Source organism: Myotis daubentonii, chromosome 4 (genome assembly GCF_963259705.1).
Source record: "Myotis daubentonii chromosome 4, mMyoDau2.1, whole genome shotgun sequence".
In the NCBI taxonomy this organism is placed as follows: domain Eukaryota; kingdom Metazoa; phylum Chordata; class Mammalia; order Chiroptera; family Vespertilionidae; genus Myotis; species Myotis daubentonii.
Window position 1 is genome coordinate 10683458 of NC_081843.1, and position 25880 is coordinate 10709337.

A 25880-nucleotide genomic window follows, 5' to 3' on the forward strand; every position below is an offset into this window, starting at 1 on the left:
AAGAGTCACGACATTAAGAAGGTTGAGAACCACTGTGTTAGAGGGTCTTGAATAATTTAGGTGCAAGATGGTGGTGGCTTGGACAAGGTGCTGGGGACACGAAGGAATTTAAGAAGTCTGAGATTTTAGGAGCTAGAATGGGAAGGTGTGCTGGCTAGATGTGGGAGGGAGGAGGGGCTGGAGAATCAAGGTGGACTCCCAGGTTTTGAGTTTGCACAGTAATGACATTCACTGAAACACAGAGAGCACTGGAGAAGAATTAGTCCAGGGAGGCAGGAGAGATTAGGATGCTGTGGGTTTGAGATGACCGAGAGACGTCCCAGAAGAGATGCTCAGTGGGCAGTTGGGTCTGAAGCTCAGAACAGAGGTCCCTAGCGTGTAATTTCCTGTGGGTGTGCCACAGCCCTCAGAGAGATGGGAACAGGGAGTGTGAATGGCTCTCCAGGCCCCTCCCTACTAATAGAAGAGCTCTTCAAAGCCACAGCTCCTCTTGGGAGAGCTGAGTTTTTCTCAAGGAGTTATGCACACAGAGGTCTCTCAGAAGCAGTAAGAGTAGGGTGGAGAAATGCTTCAGACCTAGCTGAGTAGCCCCTGGATTCAATTTTCTGTCTCTCCATCTACCAGCTGTTTCTGTTGTGTGTGTGTGTGTTTTAAAAAATTAAATCTTTATTGTTCAAAGTATTACATATGTTCCCTTCTCCCCCATTCCCTCCTTCAAGCCCACCCCACCCCCTGTTTGTTTATTATTAATTGGTTAATCCTCACATGAGGATGTTTGTTTTTCATTGATTTTTAGAGAGTGTGGGAGGGGGAGAGACAGAGAGAGAGAAACATTGATGTAAGAGAGACACATCAATTGGTTGCCTCCCACATGCACCCCAACCAGGGCTGCCTGCAAATGAAGTACATGCCCTTAACCAGAATCAAACCCAAGACCCTTCAGTCCGTGGGTTCAATGTTCTAAACACTGAGACAAACCAGGTAGGGCTCTTTCTGTTATGTTTTGATTCTGTTCTCAGAAAGGCCCCTCCCTTATTATCCCCGATGGCTGCCAGCATTGCCCAAAACTACCAATAACAGATGTGAATCCAGAGAAAGAGCAACAGACTTCATCCCAGTATTCCCAGCCTTAAGGATCATTCTGATTGGACCAGTTGAAGTGGCATGTGACCAGGAAATCCGATTGGGGTGCCTTTGGGACTGGGGTGGGAGTGAGTCTGGAGCCCCACACAAACCACATGACTTGAGAGTGAGACGGGTGGCTCGCTGTCTGAGAACCAGATTCCCGAGCCCTCAGTCACATCCTCCTGTGGTTACAAAGCTGAGGCCACTGTATTTTGGAGTCAGCAGGGAAGTACTGCAGCTGAAGGCCTCTGATGTCTTCTGGTGCCTGTCAGATCCAGGCTGGATTGTGGCTACCATGGAGAACATGTTTGAACCATGGACAGCAGGGTCTACAGTCTTCAACCACCATCTGCCCCAGTTTGACCCTAAGGTCATTGTGGAGGTAAGAGGACTAATCTCTCAGTGTGAACAAACTCCAGGAGAAACTCATGCTTCAAGCTCAAGAGCTGGTCCCTGCTGAGAAGAGAGTATGTAACAAAGAAGCCCATTAGGGTGATAGAACCTGGGCTCTGGGGGTCTCAAATGTGAGGCTTTGAATCAGTCAGTGAGTCTCCCAGAATACACATTTTGAGAAATGAAAGCAACCAGAACAATCTCAGGTCTCCTGGCTCCTCCAGGGCCAGGTAGCTGGTGTGTGCGTGTGAATTTATTGAAGTGTTTCAAACCAGAGCCCTTGGAATAGGATGGTTCTAGCTCCTTTTCAGACCTTTAACATTGTTAGGGGTAACCTTACCTCTCTGAGCTCAGTCTCCTCACCTGTAAGATGGGTGTTTTAATAATTACTACCTCATAAAATTGTTGGGAATATTGAGATGATACAGGCAAAGTATATAAAGTGGTTAGCCCTGAGGCCTGCACCTGAAAACACTCAGGAACTGGTAGCAGTTGCTGTTATTGTTATGAGCACATCATGGTGACGATTGAAGTTGCCTCCATAAACCCTTTCAAATGACTGCCCTGCTCCTGAACATGCTGTTTGCGTCTCCACTCACTGCACCCTTGCTTTCCTTCCACATACCTCCCTCTCCGCCACTCAATTCCCAGCCCGTCCCCTCACCACTGTGGAGCCTGTTCTTCTCCAGGCCCTTCCATTGGAGCCCCTCACTGCTCATCTTTAATCCATTATACCCTTTCTTCTGTATTATCAGTCTCTCACTTCTCATCAACGCAACTCCCTCAGTCCATAAACACATGCATGTTAAATATATAGATACTGGAAGAATTAACAAATGAATAAATGTGCTCTCTTAGAAGGGAGATCAGAATAAAAATGGTAATAATTGGCCAGTATTTTGTTGTTGTTGTTGTTTTTGGCCAGTATTTTTCATCTTAACTATAAATATAAAATTTTTCTCTGTTCACCTTGTAGACACTCTTTAAATACCCCATCACCCAGTACTTTGCTGCGCCCTCCGTATATCGAATGATTCTGCAGGAGAATTTTGGCAGGTATGTAGACGTGGCTGTTGTAATCACAGTCTTTGGGTAGGATTTAAAGGCGTCTATTTCACTGTGGTCTTGTTGTTGGTGGGGAACAGGCTCTTCTATGGGGTTTGGAGGAAAGAATGTTAAGGATCGATGTGCAATGTGGTTTATTTGTTAGGTAACATCAATGGAGTTCTCCTCCCGGCTTCCCAATGCCCCATCTCCCTGGGCCCTGCCCTGGAAAAAGTCCAGTCTCCTCTTCAACAGGCCAACGCAAAGGCCAATGCCCAGAGTTTCTGCTTTATGATCCTTCGGCCTGGAAGTCTCCCCCAGCCCAGGTGGTCTCCAGACCTGCATGGTCCTCTGCTCCTGGGCGGGAGGGGACAGGAACAAATTGGGTCAGTGGGGTCCCAGGCAAGAGAGAAAGCCAGCATTACCCCCCCCCCCCCCACCCCGGGCCTCAACCAGGAGCTTTTTCAAAACAACCCACTAACTTCCCAAGATTCCAGCGGCATGCACTGGGCCCACCCCCAGCCAAAGATCCTTTCCCAGGTTAGACTGACAGCCTCTGTGGTCCCACACCTCCCCCTGTGCCATTTTGACTTTACTGGGCATTTCCTGACCTCCCCCATCCCCCTCTCACACACAATCCCAACCCAGAGTGGGGAGGGAGCAGTGTTAATCCCCTTGAGGGGGACTGTGCTGCCATTTCTTGGGTGTGAAACTGGAGTTCACTGGTGAAGCAAACAGGCCTCTGCTTCCCAGCTGCCTGTGCTCCACATTGTCAGCCTCTCCCCTGGCTCTGTTTCTTTCTTTCTTTTTTTTTTTTTTTTTTAATATATTTTATTGATTTTTTACAGAGAGGAAGGGAGAGAGATAGAGAGTTAGAAACATCGATGAGAGAGAAATATCCATCAGCTGCCTCCTGCACATCTCCTACTGGGGATGTACCCGCAACCCAGGTACATGCCCTTGACCGGAATCGAACCTGGGACCTTCCAGTCTGCAGGCCTATGCTCTATCCACCGAGCCAAACCGGCTGTTTCTTTCAATCACCAGCCAAGGATGGTGACAGTCTGACTGTTTTAACTCTGGTTCTTTGAGGACAGTGAGAGCTAGTGTACGTGTGTGTGTGTGAAATGCTGGTAGCGATAATTATCAGCCAGTCTAATTAGTTTATTAAGCAGGACTCAGATCCAAATGAAACAGTGAGCCTTGCCTCAATGTCGGTTTTTTTCTTTTTTAAAATATTTTTTTATTGTGAAATAACAAACATTCAGAAAAATACATATGACACAAATTTGTAGATTAAGAAATTGTTGAAAATTAAACCAATATGTAACCACTCATTCGAGACACAATAAGAGAACATCACCAGCACCCAGTGACCTACTCAGACCTCTCCAACTTCTTACAGGAACTCACTGTCTTGACTTTTATGGTGTCCACTCATTTGTGTGTGTTTTTCTCCCGCTCCCCCCCCACCACTTGTAGTTTACCTCCTAAGGAAATATTAGTCTCTTTTACTTGCTTGTGAGCTTTGTAATCATATTATTCTGTAATGTCTGGCTTTTTTTTACAACGTTATATTTCTAAGATGTGCCCATGTTGCATCATGTTGCTGTAGCTAACGTTTATTGCTATATAATATCTCATTTTATAAAAAGTCCATATTTTCTTCATTCTGTTCTACCACTAATGGACATCTGGGTGGTTTGCAGTTGAGGGCTGCTGATGACTGACACTGTTCTTGCACATTCACCCTGTGCACATCAGCACTCATTTGTGTGGGGTCTTTCTAGGAGAAATTGCTGAGTCACAGTGACACCGCATCCTACCACCCATTTTCCAAAGTATCCCATCGTCCTGTGCGCCCACTAGCAGGGGGGCAGGATTCCCTTGTTCCACATCTTTGGCAACATTTGTTCGTGTCAGAGTCTTTAATTTTTACCAATCTGATGGATGTAGTGTTATTTTGCTATAGTTTTATTTTGTATTTCCCCGTTTTTATAGATTAATTTTGAGCTAAACTGCAATCTTGTCTTTGAACCTAATGGGCACTTATGTATATTTTAGAGACTCTAAAATGGAAATGGCTGCTTCAAAAATCAGACCTAATAACTTTTAACAGAGTTAAAATGTCAAGGAGTTGAACAAGTACCCTTATGAAGCTAACTCTGAAATACAACTTGCATTTATTCATGAAACCTCCATCCCAACATGCCCTTGGAGTCTGCCTCTATCTGTGTTTCAAAGCTCATATGACAGCTACTCTTTGCAACATTCCTCAGATGATGAACTTGGTCCAAACCCAGTAAAAATCCAATCAGGGCATCACTGACTCCACTGGAGACTCTGTTCATTTTACCTACTTTGGAGAAAACCACCCCCTTGTCCACCACTCCTGACTCTGTGTCCCAGGAGAGGTGTGGGGGTGGGGGAGGGGGGAGAGCCAGATGTCTGCCCTGAAGCTCTGTGGACACCTTGTCTCCCCCAAGCCTCAGGTTCCCCACTCTGGAGCATTGCTCTACTGGTGGAGAGGCCGTGCTGCCCGAGGAGCAAGAGAAGTGGAGACAACGGACAGGCCTTCTGGTCCACCAGCTCTACGGACAGTCGGAAACGGTAGGTGGACGGGCCGCTCTGGGCCACCCAGCCCAGCAGAGGAGGTGAATCTGTCAGAGCCTGTGCACAGGCCCCACTGTGCGCACAGCCAGCAGAGGGCGGCTCTGGAGTTCCAGGCTGATTGGCCACGAGTCAGTTTGCAGAGAGAGGATTCACACACAGTCTTTGACTTGTCAAGACCTCAGTGTGCTGACGACTATTGGAGAAAACCTTCCAAAGGGGTCTGAGGACAGGCAGGAGCTGGGCCTGGAAGCTCACCTCTGGGTGTGTATGAGGGCAGCACACACGTTTGATTGTGCGGCAGGAGCAGGAGTGGAGGAGCGAGCAAGGGCATCACACACACACACACACACACACACACACACACACACACACACACACACACACACCGTGACCCCCAAGGTGATCACTGAGCTCACAGTGGGCAGGCGGTGCAGTCTGCCATGCTGGCATCTTCAACCCCCTAGTGGTGACACAGCCACTCTCCCCGCCTCTCACTATCTCGTCAGCTCACAGAGTCACCCCCTCTCACGACCTGTAGGGCAGGCTCTTTTGGTCCTAATTCACATAGTTGTCTGACGGCGTGTTGTTTTTTGAAAAAAAAAAAAAAAGTTTTATTTTAGTCAGTTAAGTGGTCCTCTTCCAGGCCTGAGAAATGTGAGGGCTCGAGGCCTGACCTTGCATGACTCCCAGTTCACTTTTGGAAAAAGAGAAGCACACGCTACACCCATAACCCCAGTCGCTTTGCATCCACTGTTTGAAGCTACAGAATACTCCCTCCTCGCTGCCCGGAGCCTCATTTCCCAAAGCCCTTGCAACCTGCTCGCTCACCTGTGGGCGATTCCGTGTCCTGAAGTGTGAACAGCAGCTTGGAGAGGGTGGCCTTCCTCTCCCAGGAGTTCAGGTATCAGTTCCTCTCAGCATCGCCCATGGCAGCTTCAAGCCCATCGGCATAGGTGGGCCCTGCCAGAAGCTCCACTTCTCAGTGTCCAAAATGGGAATAGAATTGAAATGGGGTGACCCGCGGAGATGACCACCAGGGACTCAGATCAAAATTTAGGAGCCTTTATTAAGCTGGCCAGTGACTACAGTTACAGCACCCTGCTGAAGCAGAGGCTGAACTGCAGTGCTGACTACAGGAGTTACATTTTATTATTAAATTCTGTGCAGGCCCAGAGAAAAATGTGTCTTTCAAATTCTGGGCCCACAATATGGAGGAAACTCTCTTTATTTATACTTTTTCCAGTCCTTGGTCTCCCAAATTTGGAATGAGACTTCCGGGCCTTCTGAGAAAGAAGGCCTGCGTGCTGGGAAGGGGACATGAGACCATATCTAAGACCTGGCCTGATGTCAGTACCTTCCTATCCATGTGGCTGAAGCGCCAGATATGCAGCCCAGCACAGAATGCCAACCCTGCTGGTGGTGGCGAGGGGAGGAGAAGGGGTGTGTTCGCCCCCCGGGCTGTGCCCAGCCAGCACATCCCCCAGGGCCAGCCCACTGTCCTCACTGATGTGGGGGGTCATGCGCCAGGTGTCAGGGGTGCAGAGCCAAAGGGGCCGTCTCTATGCTCAGATGCTTGTTATCTATGGAGGGAAACACCTGCAAAAGTCAGTATAATGCCCTGTTGGTGACAACAGAAATGCGAGGAAAGTACCACTGAAGGAGGATCGCCCAGGCCTTCTCCTGGGGCCTGAGTCTGGGCTGGTTGCCCTGAGGAGCCAGGTGAGCTCATGGGTGTGGCCCGTGCAGCTTCCTGCCCCGCAGGCTCTGAGAGGGGGTGCAGGCCTGGCCCCTCTGACAGAGGAGACCCAGGGCATCACCTCATCTTCTGACTGTGAAGGCTTCCCTCTAGGACAGATGGTATCTTCAGAGAACCAGGAAGGAGGCAGAGGTCACCAGGAGGGCAATGGGGTGGGAGTGGTGGCAGAGGAGCAACCTAAGTGATTTCAGCGCAGCCCCGAGGGCAGATGGGGCAGGGAGCCTGTCAGCTGCAGTCTTGAGTAAGTGTTGGTCAAATGGACAGAAGCCTGGCGTGCAGTGGGCACTCCCCCACCCACAACCCGCCCACAGCCCCAACCTCAGCCCTTTGCTCCTTTCTCGGCCTCCCCCACGGGACCCTGTGGCCCAGGATGCAGAGCTTCCAGCTCCCCACAGGCTCTATGAGCAGGGGTGCTGTGTATGGTTCTTGCTGCTCTGTGATCCGCCTGCACCCTTTGACCACTGGTATTTTCTTCCTTTTGTGCACAGGGATTGACTTGTGGCACCCCCCGGGGATCACCAGTCAAGCCCGGTTCCATGGGGAAAGCCATCCCACCCTTCGACGTCCAGGTTTGGTGCTAAAGGCGGGGCCAGGGAGCACTGAGGGCTCAGCTGGGAACAGACCCCGTGTGACACCAGGGGGCAGAAGCAGCTGTGCCCCCTGCGCGCGATGTCCTTCCTCCTCTCCTCCTAGTTCCCTCTGATTTCCTGGGAGGTTTCAGCACTGTGGGCACCAGTGCAGCTCACCGTGCCAGCCGAGGCACACACAGCCGTGGCACACGGGACCTGGAGGAGTGCCGGCAGCTCTGTCCACCCGCCGGGGCTTTTAGCTTGTCCTGACCCTGTTTTGTAGCTTGAAGACACATGCAATGTCCACGTACCAGGAAACAAACACACCCGTGACTTGCTGATTTCAAAGACTTGACAGTTTCGTCAAGTTTTCTGCCAGGGACCTCCCCATGGCCCCACTGGTGTCACACGCATAGGCCAGGCAGAGCTTGGGTGGGCAGGAGTGCTGGGAGCCCTGCAGGGGGACTCACACACCTCTTGCTCCAGGTCATCGACGACGACGGCAACATCCTGCCGCCCAACACTGAGGGCAACCTTGGTATCAGGATCAAGCCCACCAAGCCCATTGGCCTGTTCATGTTGTATGAGGTGAGGGCGCCCTGCCTGCCACTCCCTGTCCTGGGCACCCCTGCAGCGAGAAGGGAGGGGACTCAACTCTGCATCCTGAGACCCCCCCATCTCCTTTATGTGCCCCAGTTCAGTGAAGCCAGGTCCTGTTCCCCCAAAGCTCACAGCCTTTCCCCTCCTAACCCATGTAGCACTGATGGGGTAGAGAAGCCTGGCTTCAGGATCATCAGACTTGGGGCTGCTGATTAAGAATGCCGGCTTCAGCTGGGTTCATGTCCTACCATCCAGTTTACCAACAGGGTGTAAACAAACCTAGTCACTGTCCTGAGCCTCCTGAGGCCTCCCCTCCCCCACTTCTCAGACACACCGCCTGCGGACTGTAGGAGTCATGTGTTTCCCCATGACAAGTAAACGGCAAATCTAAGATTCAAACCCATGTCTTTCAGCCCCAAAGCCTCATGGGAAATCCAGGGATTACAGAACCTGTGATGGGCTCTAAGGAAACTGACCAGATAACCCCTAGCCCTCACTGGGTAGTATCCCAGAGGATATCCTCAGTTTTTAAGATGGGCCATGGAAGGGTGGGCACACCTGAAATTGATCTCAGATTCCACCTCCTTTCTCCAAAAGAACAGCCATCAGAGGGTCTCTCTCCTGGTTTCACTGTTGTCATCACTCTGGCCTCCAGGGGACGTTGCTCCTCATACTATCAATCAACAGTAAAAAACGCTGGCTAAACTATTCATCAATTATCTTTATCTTTTTAAAGAGCCAGCTCTTGGTTTCTTTAATTTTTTTGTATTTTTTTAATGTTATGTATGTTATTTATTTCTGCTCTAATCTTTATTATCTCCCTTTTTGTACTTACTCTGCGTTTTTCTTGATCTTTCTAGTTCTTTAAGTTGAAGGGTTAAATAGTTTATTGGTAATTTTTCTTGTTTTTTGAGGTATGCCTGTAGTGCTATGGATTTCCCTCACTGCATTTGCTGTGTCTCAGAGATTTTAGGTTGTTGTGTGTTCATTTTCATTTGTTTCCAGTAAGTTTTTAAAAATTTATTTCTTGACTAGAGACCCGGTGCACAAAATTTGTGCATGGGGGTGGTGGATGGTTCCCTCAGCCCAGCCTGCACCCTCTCCAATCTGGGACCCCTTGGGGGATGTCCGACTGCAGGTTTAGGCCCCATCCTGGGAATCAGGCCTAAACCTGCATTTGGACATCCCTCTCAAAATCTTGGACCACTGGTTCCTACTCACTCACCTGCCTGCCTGCCTCGTCACCCCTAACTGCTCCCCTCCACTGGCCTGATTGCCCCTCACTGCCTCTGCGTGCTGGCCTGCTTGCCCCTAACTGCCCCCTGCTGCCAGCCATGTTGTCCCCAATTGCCATCTCCCTTCCAGCCTGGTCGTTCCTAACTGTCCCCCTTCACCAGCCTGGTCACCACTTACTGCCCCCTCTGCCGGCCTGGTTGCCCATAACTGCCTCCCCTGACAGCCTAATCACCCCCAACTGCTCCACCCTGCTGGCCTGGTTGCCCCCAACTGCCTCCCCTGTCGGCCTGATTGCCCCACACAGCCTGCTTGTTCAGTCATTTGGTCGTCCTCACTAACCCCCCTGCTGGCCTAGTTGTAGGCAGCCATCTTGTGAGGGTGTGAGGGTTAATTTATATATTACCTCTTTATTATATAGGATTTCATTGGTAACCCATTCTTTGCTTAATAACATGCTATTTAGCCTTCATGTGTTTGAATGTTTTTGGGGTGCTTTTACTGTAGTAGATTTCTAATTTCATTCTACTGTGATATGAGAAGTTGCGTGATATGATTTCTATCTTCTTGAACTTCTAGAGACTTGTTTTGTGTCCTAACATGTGGTCTATCTTTGTGAATGATCCATGTGCACTTCAGAAGAATGCATATTCTGCTGCTTTGGGGTGAAATGTTCTATAAATGTCAATTAAATCCATCTGATCCGGTGTGTCCTTTAGAGTCACTGTTTTCTTGTCATGTTTTTGTCTGGAAGATCTATCCAGTGAAGTCAGCAGGGTGTTAAAGTCCCCTGCTATGACTGCATTGTTGTCAATCTCTCTGTTAAAGTCCTCTAGCAGTTTTTGGAATATATTTAGGTGCTCCTATATTGGGTGTGTATATGTTTACCAGGGTTCTATCCTCTTGTTGGATCCATTCCTTTAGTATTATGTAGTGATCTTTGTTGTCTTTTGTGAGGGCCTTCATTTTGAAGTCTATTTTGCCAGATATGAGTATGCTACTTTCACGTTTTTGTTTTTTTTTAACCTTTCCATTTGCATGGAAAACTTTTTTCCATTCCTTCACTCTCATCCTGTGTATGTCTTTTGTTCTGAGGTGGGAATCTAATAGACAGTATATAGTTGGCTCATATTTTTGTATCCATTCAGTTATCCTATGCCTTTTGATTGAACCATTTAATCAATTTACATTTAGGGTTATTAATAGGTATTTATTTATTGCCAGTTTAATTCTGTATGTGTAGGTTTCTCTCTCTGTTTCTCCTTCTCATTACAGCACTGCCCATCGCATTTCTTGTAATGCTGGCTTGGTGGTGATGTATTCCTTTGGCCTTTTTTATTTTTTTTTTGGCCCAGGAAGCTCTTTATTTGACTGTCTTTTTTGAATGATAGCCTTGCTGGGTATAGTGATCTTGGTTTCAGATCCTTGCTTTCCATTACTTTGAGTACTTCATGCTATTCCCTTCTTGTCTATAGATTTTCTGATGAGAAGTCAGGTGTCAGCTTTATGGGAACTCCTTTGTACATAACAGTTTGCTTTTCTTTTGCTGCCTTTAAGATTCTCTCTTGGTTTTTAATTTTTGGCATTTTAAGTATGATATGTTGGGGCATGGGCCTGTTTGGGTTCTTCTTGCTTGGGGTTCTCTGTGCCTCCTGAACTTGTGTGACTTTTTCCTACACCAGGTTAGAGATATTTTCTGCCATTATTTCATTAAACATTGACCAGCTAGATCCCGCATGCCCCCTACTAGGGACTAAGCCCACAACCTGGGCATGTGTCCTGACCAGGAAGTGAACTAGCAACCTTTTGGTACATGGGATGATGCTCAACCAACTGAGCCACACTTGCCAGGGCCATAAACTTTCTTTGAGGATGAGATGAGATAGAACTTGGGGAAGAAAATTCATTTAGCAAATGTTTATTGACACCTTTCCTCTATTCAGCTACTGTGTTATATTAATATCAACTGTCAGTGTGTTTTGTGCATTATTGACCAGTAGCATGCATTGAGTGTTTGCATGTAAAGCAAATAGACTCAGAGAGATTACAAAATTTGCACAGGTGCCTGGTGGAGTGAGAAGCAGCATTCAAATCCAGGTCTGAGCCCCAGGTTGCAGCTCAACATCTCTAATCCCACAGCCTTTAACAAGAGTGCCGTTCTCTTTGCAGAATGACCCAGTGAAGACAGCCAAAGTGGAGTGTGGGGACTTTTACAACACTGGGGACAAAGCAACTATAGATGAAGAGGACTACATCTGGTTCCTGGGGAGGGAGGATGACATCATCAATGCCTCTGGGTAGGTGTGGCTGACCTGGGGCCTGGCAGCTCTAGGTTGCTTCACATTTCCTCCATGCACTGGGGATGGGACCCTCAGCCTATTCCTGTTGCAGCCATGTCTACAGGGCCCTGGCCCGGGGTATCTGTGCATCTCCCCCAACATCAAAATAAAGGCCAAGAAGACCTGGAAGTACAACCACAGTAGACATGTGCAATTTAAAGAGGGGATATAGGATTGTGACGGGAGGCCTTATTTGAGCCCCTATCTGTCCCCATTGGTTGGGGGAAATTATTCTCTGTGTTCCTCTAATTGAATGGGACACATGTCACAGAACAACAACAACAACAACAGCAGCTAAGCTTATGGAGTACTTACTGTGTGCAAGCACACTCATTTGTGCTTTGCTTAACCCAGTAGATGCCATTATTGTGCCTATTTTATAGATGAGAACACTGAGTCACTGCTAAGTGAACTAAGTTGCTGAAAGTTTCCAAGGTAGTGCAGGGAGAAGCCCAGATTTGAACCGAGGTAGTGTGGCTCCTGATCTGTTGTCCCTACTGCTTAGGTGATGTAGGGAGAAAAAGTGACACAAGTAACAACTTCCCTTGGATGCATCAGGGAAATTAAGTTGCTTTACTTTTTAAATTTCTAAATGAGATTCTGATGTAGTGAGATAGAATTTCTCTAAACTTTAAGACAAAGTTTGAGGCTCCCAAGAGTACAGTAAGAGTCCTGCTGGGAAGCTCCTGGTGGCAGCCCACAGCCCCAGGAGGACAGCCTTCCACCCCCACCCGCCCACCAGAGGCAGTGAGGGGAGACCTGGGAGCATCTGAACCTGGAATTCCCAGGTCTTCACATCCTGGTCCCATTGCAGAGCCTTTTCACAGGCGTCTGGCTCTCGTGATAATTGCCCTCTGTGCCCAGGGAAGCTGTGACTCCCAAACATGGGATTGGAGGCCCTGGGTCACTTCAGCCCTGGCATCTGCTCAGACCCAGAGCAGGAACCCTTGGTCCCCCAGGTACCGCATTGGGCCGGCAGAGGTGGAGAACGCCCTGGCTGAGCATCCGGCGGTGGCTGAGTCAGTTGTGGTGAGCAGCCCGGACCCGATCCGAGGGCAGGTGAGGAGCAGGACAGGAGATCATGGGGTCTGTGTGTGGGCACTGGAAGGCTGGTGCAGGAGAAACTTCCAGAGCAGTTGGTATGCACGGCGCCCTTACACCGTGTGGGCAGCAGGAGGCACTGTGGCATCATCCGTGATATCCTGACTAGCTACTGGATGAGCTGGCTCATTTAACCCTCACAACAACCTATTGAGTTAGAGACTCTAACTTATTATACTCTTTTAATAGACAAAGGGACACAATAAAGAAGTTAAATAAGTTGCCCGGATTGCACTGTGGTGGAGCCAGGATGGAAATCTGAGCACTCTGTTTCCAATGCATTCATTGGATTTATTGAGCACCTACTCTGTACAAGGCCTGTGCATAGTAGGGACATAAATAACATAAATGGGGACATAAATAACAATATAAAAGCAATAAGTTCAGCCCAGCCTTTGTGGCTCAGTGGTTGAGTGTCAGCCAGGAACCAGGTGTGATTCCCAGTCAGGACACATGCCAGGTTGCAGGCCAGATCCCCAGTAGGGGGCTTGCAGGAGGACGCAGAGTGATGATTCTCTCTCATCACTGATGTTTCTATCTCTCCCCCTCCTTTCCTCTCTGAAATCAATAAAAACGTATTTTTTTTTAAAAAAAGAATCAACAACTACTTAAAAAATGAAAACAATAAGATCAATAAGCTACCAATAATTATTAAATGCCCACAAGGTTCCAGACACAGAACTGTACATACATTAGTGTTAAAAATTATAATGAAAACAATGATGCTGAGAGTAATAATAAAGTTACACTGGGTGCACGTTTTATGTGTATCATCTCATGGAATCTGAACATAAGGCCACCATGATCAGCTCCACGGGATGAGCCTGTACTCTGCGGATGTCACAGAGAAGGAATTTGAGGTTAAGTAATTTTGCAAGGGAAAGAGGAGAAATTGGAAGTATTTGTGTTTGAACCTGGCCTTGTCCTTTTCCAAAGGCTCAGGTGTCAGCTTGCTCTGCCATTCATTGCATAAACACTTACTTTTTAAACCAGGCAACTGGGTGGCACTCACCCTGAGGCCCGGCTCTGGTTCTGCGTTGCAGGTGGTGAAGGCCTTCATTGTCCTGACCCCACAGTTTCTGTCCCATGACCCGGACCAGCTCGCCAAGGAGCTGCAGGAGCACGTGAAGGCAGTGACAGCCCCGTACAAGTACCCGAGGAAGGTGAGTGGGGCCGATGCTCGTGCCCTTCCAAGCTCTGCTGCCCCAAGTCTGGTGGGGTGGCCGGGAGATGCTGAAACCGAACATAGAATGAGCATTTTTCTCTGCAGAAGAAGCAATTCGGCGTAGGGGTGGATGCAGGCAACTGAATGGGATGGAACCTCTATTCTGGGTTGGACCCCAAAACGTGCTGCACATTACCCTGAGGGCAAAAAATATCAGACCAGTGCCCAAAGCTATCCAAGGAGGCTATTTAACATCCTTCAAAATTTGACAAAGACATCCAAATCAGCCGCTTTCTAAAGATTCTTAAACATGATTCATACTAAAAAATACATTCGATACTGCCACTCCATACTTATTTATGTACACAACAAATGAGTGTTAACAAAATTATATTTATCCTTAGAACATGCAGTCCATTCTCCTTTTTAGATATAAAATAATTAGCCCTTTACATGCAATAAATTAATATTTCAAGAAAAACGATTTTAAATATAATAATGTTACATGCAATAAACATTTCAAGAAAAATTATTTTAAATATAATATATTACATGCAATAAACATTACTATTTCAAGAGAAAGAAGATTTTAAATATAATAATATTACCAAAACTGTACTAACATAGTATAATATCACAAAAGTTGTAGGAGATATTAAAAATCTGCAAATAACAGGATTACTTCTATTATATTCTAAAATATTTTTTTTCTCTGGCTCTATTTTTGTTCATCAGTTTATGTTGTTCATTATATTTCACAAATGAGTGAGATCATGTGATATTTATCTTTCTCCAACTGGCTTATTTTAATTTGCATAATGGTCTCCAGTTCCATCCACGCTGTTGCAAATGGTAAGAGTTCCTTCTTTTTACAGCGGCATAGTATTCTATTGTGTAGATGTACCACTGTTTTGGAATCCACTCATCTGCTGATGGGCACTTAGGCTGTTTCTAAATCTTAGCTATTGTAAATTGTGCTGCTATGAACATAGGGGTGCATACACCCTTTCTGATTGGTATTTCTGATTTCTTGGGATATATATATCCTAGAAGTAGGATTACTGGGTCAAATGGGAGCTCTATTTTTAATTTTTGGAGGAAACTCCATACTGTTTTCCACGGTGGCTACACCAGTCTGCATTCCCACCAGCAGTGCACAGGGGTTCCTTTTTCTCTGCATCCTCCCCAGCATTTGTCGTTTATTGATTTGTTGATGATAGCCATTCTGACAGGTGTGTGATGGTACTTCATTGTCATTTTTTTTAAATTAAATCTTTATTGTTCAGATTATTACATTTGTTCCTCTTTTTCTTTCCCCCCATAACTCCCCTCCTCCCAGTTCCCGCCCCACCCTCCGCCCTCACTCCCCACCCACTGTCCTCATCCATAGGTGCACGATTTTTGTCCAGTCTCTTCCCACATCTCCCAGACCCCTTTCCCCCCTAAGAATAGTCAGTCCATTCCCTTTCTATGTCCCTGATCAACACTAATAAAAGAGAAAAATGGTAATTGGCGTACGAGCTACCCTTTTCATTGGCTAATCAGGGCTATAGGCAAATTAACCGCCAACTATGATTGGCAGTTAACTGCCAACTATGATTGGCAGTTAACTGCCAACAAGATGGCGGTTAATTTGCATATGTAGGCACAATGCAGGGAGGCGAAAGGGAAAGCAGGAAGAAGCCCCCTGCCACTGACAGTGATCGGAAACCCAGGGGGGAGCTAAGAGCTGGGGGGCAGGGCCGCCTTTGCCCTGCCCCCGAGCCATGATCGGAGAATCAGGTGCCTTTTCCGCCCTGGCCAGTGATAGCAGGAAGTAGGGGTGGAGCCAGCGATGGGAGCTGGGCACGGTCGAAGCTGGCAGTCCCGGGAGCTAGGGGTCCCTTGCCTGGGCCTAAAGCGAAGCCCACGATCGTGGGGCTGCTGCAGTTGCGGGTCCCCGCTGCCCGGGCCGGACACCTCAGCCAGAGGCCTCAGGCCTGGGCAAGGGGCCGATCCTGCGATTGGAGGTTGATGGGGGTCAACGCCTGAGGGCTCCCAGTATGTGAGAGGGGGCAGGCTGGGCTGAGGGACACTCCCCCCCACACACACCCAGTGCACGAATTTCGTGCACCGGGCCCCTAGTTCTATTATAATCAACAGTTCATTCTGTTCATCAGATTATTTATTCACTTGATTCTTAGATTCACTTGTTGATAGATGCATATTTGTTGTTCATAATTTGTATCTTTACCTTTTTCTTCCTCTTCCTCTTCTTAAAGGATACCTTTCAGCATTTCATATAATCCTGGTTTGGTGGTGATGAACTCCTTTAGCTTTTCCTTATCTGTGAAGCTCTTTATCTGACCTTCAATTCTGAATGATAGCTTTGCTGGATAAAGTAATCTTGGTTGTAGGTTCTTGGTATTCATCACTTTGAATATTTCTTGCCACTCCCTTCTGGCCTGCAAAGTTTCTGTTGAGAAATCAGCTGACAGTCGTATGGGTATTCCCTTGTAGGTAACTGAGTTTCTTTCTCTTGCTGCTTTTAAGATTCTCTCTTTGTCTTTTGCTCTTGGCATTTTAATGATGATGTGTCTTGGTGTGGTCCTCTTTGGATTCCTTTTGTTTGGGGTTCTCTGTAAGTCTATTTCTTTCACCAGGTGGGGGAAGTTTTCTGTCATTATTTCTTCAAATAGGTTTTCAATATCTTGCTCTCTCTCATCTTCTGGCACCCCTATAATTCTGATGTTGGTACGCTTGAAGCTGTCCCAGAGGCTCCTTACACTATCCTCGCATTTTTGGATTCTTTTTTCATTTTGCTTTTCTGGTTGGGTGTTTTTTGCTTCCTCGCATTTCAAATCATTGACTTGATTCTTGCGCTCCTCTGGTCTGCTGTAGGGTGTCTGTATAATATTCGTTATTTCAGTCCGTGTATGCTTAATTTCTAGTTGGTTCCCCAATATAAGATCGAGGGTCTTATTAGTTTTCGTGTAGATCTCATTAAGTTTATCGGCAGCTTCTAAACAGTTCTTGAGAGACCTTAAAAGTGTGGTTCTGAACTCTATATCTTCCATTGACAATTTTGTCCTGTTTCTTTGTCTCTGCATTTTGTTATGCTTCCTTGGTGCACCCCCTAGTGGTCTTTGTTCCCAGTCTTATAGTTAAATCTTGATTGTTGTAGCTAATTCCAGGGAGGGTTTGACCTCCAGGCCAAGTGGCTATGAGAACCAGCTGTGTCAGCAGTGAGAGAACTTCTGTCCTCTAGGGAGGGGCTAATCTAGCCTTTGCCTGAGGCTATCCTGCAAATGCCTCTGTGCAGGGCTTGGGCGGGGCGGGTCGCACAGGATCAACAGGGTGGGCCGGAGAGAGCAGTTATGGCTGCTCTCAGTCCTGTCCCCAGGGGCTCTGCCTCTCTGAGTCCCAGCACCCGCTGCAAAGCTGGGAGAGAAAGCTGCACTCGCTCTGACCGAAGCCAGACAGTCCCACTTCTCCCGTTTGAGCCTGGGTCCCTAAAGACTCGCCCGGATCTGGTGCTCAGAGTCTGCGACTCCCTCCCGATTGAAAACAACAACCGCGCCCTCCGCTGCCAGCCCGCTCCTCGCACTCCGCACCTCAGAATTTGACTTCACCACTGCGCCTCCTCTGAGTGTCCGTGTGCGTTTCTCTTTCCTCCTAGTTGTAGGACTTCCACTCAGCCAGCGTTCCTGTGGTTCTGGGTGATGTCCCTTCCGTCTTTTAGTTTCACTTTTGAAGTAGTTGTTCAAAGCAGCAAACTCTGGCGTTAACCTATGCCGCCATCTTGGTTCTCCCTCATTGTCATTTTGATTTTCATCTCTTGGATGATTAGTTACTTTGAGCATGTTTTCATATGTCTCTTGGCATTCTTTTTTTTAAAAGTATGTTTTATTGATTTTTTACAGAGAGGAAGGGAGCGGGATAGAGAGTTAGGAACATTGATGAGAGAGAAACATCGATCAGCTACCTCCTGCACACCCCCTACTGGGTATGTGCCCACAACCAAGGTATATGCCCTTGACCGGACTCGAATCTGGGACCCCTCAGTCCACAGGCTAACGCTCTATGCACTGAGCAACACCGGCTAGGGCTCTCTTGGCCTTCTGTATGTCCTCTTTTGAAATTGTCTATTTAGGTCCTTTGCCCACTTTTTGATTGGATTGTTTATCTTTCTTTTGTTAAGGTGTATGAGTTCCCTGTAAATGTTGGAGACTAAACCCTTATTGGTATACCATTGGCAACTGTGTTTTCCCATGCAGTGGGCTCTCTTGTTGTTTTGTTGATGGTTTCTTTTGCTGTGCAAAGTTTTTTATTTTGATGTAGTCCCATTTGTTTATTTTCTCCTTAGTTTCCATTGCTCTAGGAGCTGTATCAGTAAAGATATTGCTATGACATAGGTCTGATATTTTGCTGCCTATGGATTCTTCTAAGATTTTTATGGTTTCCCATCTTACATTTAAGTCCTTTATCCATTTTGAGTTTATTTTTGTGCATGGTGTAAGTTGGTGCTCTAGTTTGATTTTTTTACATGAATTGTTCCAGTGATCCCAACACCATTTATTGAAGAGACTATTTTGACTCCATTGTATGCTCTTGCCTCCATCGTCAAATAATAATTGAGCATAATGGCTTGGGTCGATTTCTGGGTTCTCTGTTTGGTTCCATTGGATTATATGTCTGTTCTTGTGCCAGTACCAGGCAGTTTTGAGAACAGTGGCTTTGTAATATAGCTGGATATTTGGTATTGTGATCCCTCCAACTTTGTTCTTCTTTCTCAGGAATGTTGAGGCCATTTGGGGTCTTTTTTAAATTCCATATGAATTTTTGGAGAATTTGTTCAAGGTCTGTGAAATATTCCATTGGTACCTTATGGGGGATTGCATGGAATCTATAGATTTCTCTGGGTAGTATGGACATTTTAATGATGTTGATTCTATGAATCCATAAACATGGTTTATTCTTCCATATGTTTATGTCTTCTTCTATCTCTTTTTTCAATGTCCTGTAGTTATCTGAGTACAGGTCTTCTACCTCGTTAGTTAAGTTTATTTCTAGTTATCTTAATTTTTTTTATTGCAATGGTAAATGGAATTGTTATTTTTAGTTTCTCTTTCTGTGAGTTCATTATCCTATATAATAAAAGGCCAATATGCAAATCAACTGAACAGCAAAATGACCGGTCGCTATGATGTGCACTGACCACCAGGGGGCATATGCTCAACGCAGGAGCACCGCTCAGCCTGAATCCAGGCTCATGGCTGGCACGTGCAGCTACCTCTCCCACCTCCACAGTAGTGCTAAGGATGTTCAACTGCAGCTTAGGCCTGCTCCCCATAGTGAATGGGCCTAACCCATCAGTCGGACATCCCCCGAGGGTTCCCGGACTGCAAGATGACGCAGGTCGGGCTGAGGGACACCCTCAAGTGCACGAATTTCATGCTCTTGGCCTATTGTTGGTGTATAAAAAAGCCATAGATTTCTGGGTGTTAACTTTGTATCCTGCTACATTGCCAAATTCATTTATTAAGTGGAGTAGTTTTTTGATGGAGTCTTTAGGGTTTTCTATGTACAATATCATATCATATGCAAATAATAACAGTTTTACTTCTTCTTTTCCAATTTGGATACCTTTCATTTCTTTTCTTGTCTGATGACTATTGCTAGCACTTCCAGTACTATGTCAAACAGGAGTGGTAAGTAGGCATCCCTGTCTTGTTCCTATTTTTAGGGGAAAGGGTTTTAGTTTTTGCCCATTGAGTATGCTATTTGTTGTTGGTTTGTCATATATGCCTTTATCATGTTGAGATATTCTCCCTCTATTCTCACTTTGCTGAGAGTTTTTATAAAAAAAAAACTAGAAGCCCGGTGCACAAAATTCGTGCACTGTGGTGATGGGTCCCTCAGCTCAGCCTCTCCCTCTCACAGTCCGGGAACCCTCAGGGGATGTCCTACTGACGACTTAGGCCCGCTCCCCTTTGCAGGAGGTGACCAGGATAATCAGAGGAAGGTACCACTTTCATCACCCCGCTGCTGCTGCCACTGATGGCCGCCACAGTCACCAAGGTGTCTTCATCAACATGTATCCCAGCCCCTTCACCACGAATAAATGACAACTTTCTTTAGGCATTTTCAAGATGTGTCTTTCATAGGCTATGACATTTCTTTCTTTCTTTTTTTTTTTTTATCCTCACCTGAGGATATGTTTCCATTGATTTTTAGAGAGCAGGAAGAGAGAGGGAAAGACAGAGAGAAACATCAATGTGAGAGGGACACTTCAATTGGTTGCCTCCTGCATGAGCCCTGGCCTGGGCCCTGGCCAGGAAGGATCCTGCAACCTAGATACATGCCCTTGATCAGAATCGAACCCAGACCCAGCTCGGAGCACACCCCCACCTGGGGTGTGTCCGCTGGGTTAGGGGCATGCTCCAAGCCGCAGAGGCTTGTAGCAGGTGCCCCTGTGTGTTGTGTCTCTGCTCCGGCCCTCTCCTAGCCCCAGGCTCCCCACGGCCACTGGGGCTAGGGACGGCATGCAGTTTCCTCCCGCCCATCTGCGCACGCAGCTCCTCCTGAGCTGGTTGTGATGTAGCCTCCTCTTGAGCCGGTCGTGACACCTTAAGGCAGTGGTTCTCAACCTTCTGCCCTTTAAATACAGTTCCTCATGTCGTGACCCAACTATAAAATTATTTTTGTTGCTACTTCATAACTGTAATGTTGCTACTGATATGAATCGTAATGTAAATATCTGATAGGCAGGATGGTCTTAGGCGACCCCTGTGAAAGGGTCGTTTGACCGCCAAAGGGGTCGCAACCCACAGGTTGAGAACCGATGCCTTAAGGCATCCTGGCTAATTTGCATATTACTTCTCTTTCTCTCTCTCTCTCTCTCTCTCTCTCTCTCTCTCTCTCTCTCTCTATATATATATATATATATATACTAGAGGCCCGGTGCACAAAAATTTGTGCACTCAGGGGGAAGGGGGAGTCCCTCAGCCCAGCCTGTGCCCTCTCGCAGTCTGGGACCCCTCGGGAGATAATGACCTGCTGGCTTAGGCCTGCTCCCGGGTGGCAGAGGGCAGGCCCAATCCCTAGGTGCAGTCCCTGGTCGGGCTCAGAGCAGGGCCGATTGGGGAGTTGGGACACCGCCCCTGTCATGCACAGAGCAGGGCGGATCGGGAGGTTGTGATGCCACCCTCAGTCATGCTCAGGGTAGGGCTGATTGGGGGGTTGGGGCACCGCCCCTTGTCACACTCAAGGCAGGGTCGATGGGGAGGTTGCGGCGCCACCCCCTGTCACGCACAGAGCAGGGTTGATCAGGGGGTTGGGGAGCTCCCCCTGTCACGCACAGAGCAGGGCCGATCAGGGGGTTGGGGAGCTCCCCCCTGTCACTCACAGAGTAGGGCCGATAGGGGAGTTGGGGCACCATCCCCTGTCACACACAGAGCAGGGTGGATCAGGGGTTGGGGTGCCGCACCCTGTCACACTCAGGGCAGGACCGATGGGGAGGTTATGGCTCTACCCCGTCACACACAGAGCAGGGCCCATGGGGGGCGGTTGGGGTGTCGTCCTCTATCACCCACAGAGCAGAGCCGATCATGGGGTTGGGGCGCCGCCACTGTCACACTCAGGGCAGGGCCGATGGGGGAGGTTATGGCTCTATCCCGTCACACACAGAGCAGGGCCCGTGGGGGGGGTGGTTGGGGTGCCGCACCCTGTCACACACAGAGCTGCAGGGCCGATCAGGGGGTTGGGGCGCCTTCCCCTGTCAGGAACAGAGCAGGGCCGATAGGGAGGTTGTGGCCCCACCCCCTGTCACACACAGAGCCGCAGGGCGATCAGGGGGTTTGGGCGCTGCCCCCTGTCACGCTGATCCTGGTGCCGGGAGGCCTCACGGCTCCGCTGATCCCGGTGCTGGGAGGCATATTACCCTTTTACTATATAGGATAGAGGCCTGGTGCACGTGTAGGGGCCGGCTGGTTTGCCCTGAAGGGTGTCCTGGATCAGGGTGGGGGTCCCCACTGGGGTGCCTGGCCAGCCTGGGTGAGGGGATGATGGCTGTTTGCAGGTGGTCACATCCCCTTCAGGGTGGGGGTCCCCACTGGGGTGCCTGGCCAGTCTGGGTGAGGGGCTGAGGGCTATTTTCAGGCTGGCGGGTGACGGAAGCTCCCAACAGTTCCTTTTTTTCTTTCTTTTCTTTTTTTTTTATTTTTATTCTGGGCCAGCTTTAGCTCTGAGGCTCCAGCTCTGAGGCCTCAGCTGCTGAAAGCAGGTATCTGGTTTGTTTCGGTTCTATAATCGAAACAATGTATAACTCCAGCTCTGAGATCCCGGCTCGCTGAAAGCAGGTTTCTGGGGTTTTGTTTAGCCTCTATATTTGTTACAATGTTTCAAACTGCAGGCTCAGAGGCTGGCAAGGCAGGCGGGGAACATTGGTTTCCTCCGTCACTGAAGCAAGCAAGCCTCATGTTCGTTTCAAGCTGCCTGGCTGCCGGCTGCCATCTTGGCTGGCAGTTAATTTGCATATCACCCTGATTAGCCAATGGGAAGGGTAGCAGTCGTACGCTCATTACCATGTTTCTCTTTTATTAGATAGGATATATAATAAAATCAGAGCAGAGCCGAGCCGATCATGGGGTTGGGGAGCTCCCCCTGTCACGCACAGAGCAGGGCTGATCAGGGGGTTGGGGAGCTCCCCCCTGTCACTCACAGAGTAGGGCCGATAGGGGAGTTGGGGCACCATCCCCTGTCACACACAGAGCAGGGCGGATCAGGGGTTGGGTATATATACTAGAGGCACGGTACATGAAATTCGTCCACTGGGGTGGGGTCCCCTCAACCCAGCCTGCACCCTCTCCAATCTGGGACCACTGGCTCCTAATTGCTCAGCTACCTGCCTGCCTAGTTACCCCTAACTCCCCCCCGCCCCGCCCCCCCCCCCCCCCCCCCGCACTGGCTGATCACCCCTCACTGCCCTCTGTGCCAGCCTGATCACCTCTAACTGCCTCCTCACTGCTGGCCTGGTCACTCCTAACTGCCCCCCCTTCCGGCCAGCCTGGTCACCCGAACTGCCCCCCCCTGCTGGCCTGGTCACCCTTAACTGCCCCCCCTGCTGGCCTGGTAACCTCCAACTGCCTCCCCTGCTGGCCTTGTCACCCCTCATGGCCCTTCCCTGCTGGCTTGTTCGCCCCACACAGCCTGCTGTTCAGTTGTTTGGACATCCCTCACTAACCACCCCACCAGCCTGGTCGCCCCATGCAGCCTGTTCAGTCATCCGTTCGGTTGTTTCGGTTGCGATGGTCGCTTAGGCTTATATATATATAGATATATAGATGGGCGTTGGATTTTGTCAAATGCTTTTTCTGCATCTATTGATATGGCCATGTTATATTTGTCTTTTATTTGCTTATATAATGCATCACATTTATTGATTTGCCAATATTATACCAGCCTTGCAACCCTGGAATAAATACCACTTGATCATGGTGTATGATCTTTTTAATACATTGCTGGATGCGATTTGCTAATATTTTGTTGAAGATTTTAACATCTATGTTTATCAGGAATATTGACCTGTAATTTGCTTTCTTTTAGTGTCTTTATTCGGTTTTAGAATTAGGATAATGTAGGCCTCATAAAAAGAGTTCGGAAGTGTTCCTTTCTCTTGGATTTTCTGAAATAGTTTGAGGAGTATAGGTATTAGTAGTTTGAATGTTTGGTAAAACTCCCCTGTAAAGCCATCCAGACCTGGGCTTTTGTTTGGTGGGAGTATTTTTATTACTGCTTCAATTTCATCAGTTGTTATTGGCCTATAAGAGTTTTTTGAATCTTCCTGATTTAGTTTTGGGAGATTGTATTTTTCTAGGAATTTGTCTATTTCATCCACATAGTCCAGCTTGTTGGCATATTGTTGTTCATGGTATTTTCTTACAATCCTTTGTATTTCTGTGGTGTCAGTGGTTACTTCTCCACTTTAGTTTCTGATTTTATTGATTTGGGTCCTCTCTCCTTGTTTCTTTTTTTAAAAAAAATATATTTTATTGACTTTTTACAGAGAGGAAGGGAGAGGGATAGAGAGTAAGAAATATCGATGAGAGAGAAACATTGATCAGCTGCCTCCTGCACACCCCCCACTGGGGACATGCCTACAACCAAGGTACATGCCCTTGACCGGAATCGAACCCGGGACCCTTGAGTCCGCAGGCCGACGCTCCATCCACTGAGCCAAATTGGTCAGGGCTCTCCTTGTTTCTTGATGAGTCTGGCTAATGGTTTATCAATTTTGTTTATCCTTTCAAAGAACCAGCTCTTGGTTTCATTGTTTTTATTTTTATTTTTATTTTTTGTAGTCTCTATGTTATTTATCTTTGCTCTAATATTTATTATTTCCTTTCTTGTACTTACTCTGGGCTTTTGTTGTTGTTCTTTTTCTAGTTCTTTAAGTTGAAGGGTTAAATATTTTATTGTTAATTTTTCTTGTTTTTTGAGGTATGCCTGTAGTGCTATGAACTTCACTCTCAGGAATGCTTTTGCTGTGTCCCTGAGATTTTGGGCTGTTGTGTGTTTATTTTCATTTGTTTCCAGGAAGGTTATTTTTTAATTTCTTGATGTCATTGATAACCAATTCTTTGTTTAGTAACATGCTATTTAGCTTCCATGTGTTTGAATGTTTTGGGGCATTTTTTATTGTAGTTTATTATTAATTTCATTATACTGTGATATGAGAAGATGCTTGATAGGATTTCAATTTTCCTGAACTTGTAGAGACTTGTTTTGTGTCCTAACATGTGGTCTATCTTTGTGAATGATCCATGTGCACTTGAGAAGAATGCATATTCTGCTGCTTTGGGGTGAAATGTTCTATAAATGTCAATTAAATCCATCTGATCCAGTGTGTTCTTTAGAGTCTCTGTTTCCTTGTTAAGTTTTTGTCTGGAAGATCTATCTGGTGAAGCAGATGGGTGTTAAACTCCCCTGCTATGACTGTATTGTTGCAGATCTCTCTGTTAAAGTACTCTGAAATATATATAATTTGGTGCCTATATTGGGTGCATTGATGTTTACCAGGGTTCTATCTTCTTGTTGGATCCATCCCTTTAGTATTAAGTAGTGATCTTTGCTGTCTCTTATGATGGCCTTCATTTTGAAGTCTATCTTTTCGGATATGAGTATTGCTACTCCAGCTTTTTATTCTTTTCCAGTTGCATGGAAAAAAATTTTTCCATCTCTTCACTCTCATCCTGTATGTGCCTTTTGTTTTGAGATGCGTCTCTTGTAGATAGTATATAGTTGGGTCATGTTTTTATATCCATTCAGTACCCTATTCTGTTTTAAAAATAAATATATTTTTTGTTGATTTCAGAGAGGAAGGGAGAGGGAGAGAGAGATAAAATCATCAATGATGAGAGAGAATCATTGATATGCTGCTTCCTGCCTGCCCCCCACTGGGGATTGAGCCTGCAACCCAGGCATATGGCCTGACCAGGAATCAAACCTTGACCTCCTGGTTCATTGGTGGATGCTCAACTATGAAGCAATGCCAGCCAGGCCCCTACACCTTTTGATTGAAGCATTTAATCCATTTACATTTAGGGTTATTATTGATAGGTACTTATTTATTGCCATTTTAATTCTGTATGGCTAGGTTCCTCTCTCTTTTTCTTCTTCTCATTACAGCAATACCTTTAGCATTTCTTGATGTACTCCTTCAGTCTTTTTTTTTTGGTCTGAGATAAAGAATGACATAGCACAAATAAAGAACACATTGGAAGGAATACACCATCTATTTGACCATCTATTTTGAATGATAGCCTTGCTGGATATAGTAATCTTGGTCTCATATCTTTGCTTTCCATTACCTTGAGCACTTCATGCCATTCCCATCTGTCCTATGGAGTTTCTGATGAGAAATCAGGTGTCAGTCTTGTGGGAACTCCTTTGTAGGTAACAGT

At 47.1% G+C, this 25880-nt stretch overlaps 2 protein-coding genes across 4 annotated transcripts in view; both read left to right on the forward strand.

Annotated features, from left to right (window-relative positions):
• Positions 1 to 25880, forward strand: part of LOC132232794 (acyl-coenzyme A synthetase ACSM1, mitochondrial-like) — a 187990-nt gene that overhangs the window by 27752 nt on the left and 134358 nt on the right. The window lies entirely within an intron of this gene.
• LOC132232795 (acyl-coenzyme A synthetase ACSM1, mitochondrial-like) overlaps positions 1 to 25880 on the forward strand; it is a 59498-nt gene that overhangs the window by 27620 nt on the left and 5998 nt on the right. For both annotated transcript variants that reach the window (XM_059692403.1, XM_059692402.1), the window contains exons 5-12: positions 1348 to 1507; positions 2495 to 2574; positions 5049 to 5172; positions 7420 to 7500; positions 7987 to 8088; positions 11503 to 11630; positions 12632 to 12731; positions 13817 to 13936. In XM_059692403.1, the coding sequence (XP_059548386.1) occupies positions 1348 to 1507; positions 2495 to 2574; positions 5049 to 5172; positions 7420 to 7500; positions 7987 to 8088; positions 11503 to 11630; positions 12632 to 12731; positions 13817 to 13936 (895 nt within the window). The remainder of the gene's footprint in view (positions 1 to 1347; positions 1508 to 2494; positions 2575 to 5048; positions 5173 to 7419; positions 7501 to 7986; positions 8089 to 11502; positions 11631 to 12631; positions 12732 to 13816; positions 13937 to 25880) is intronic.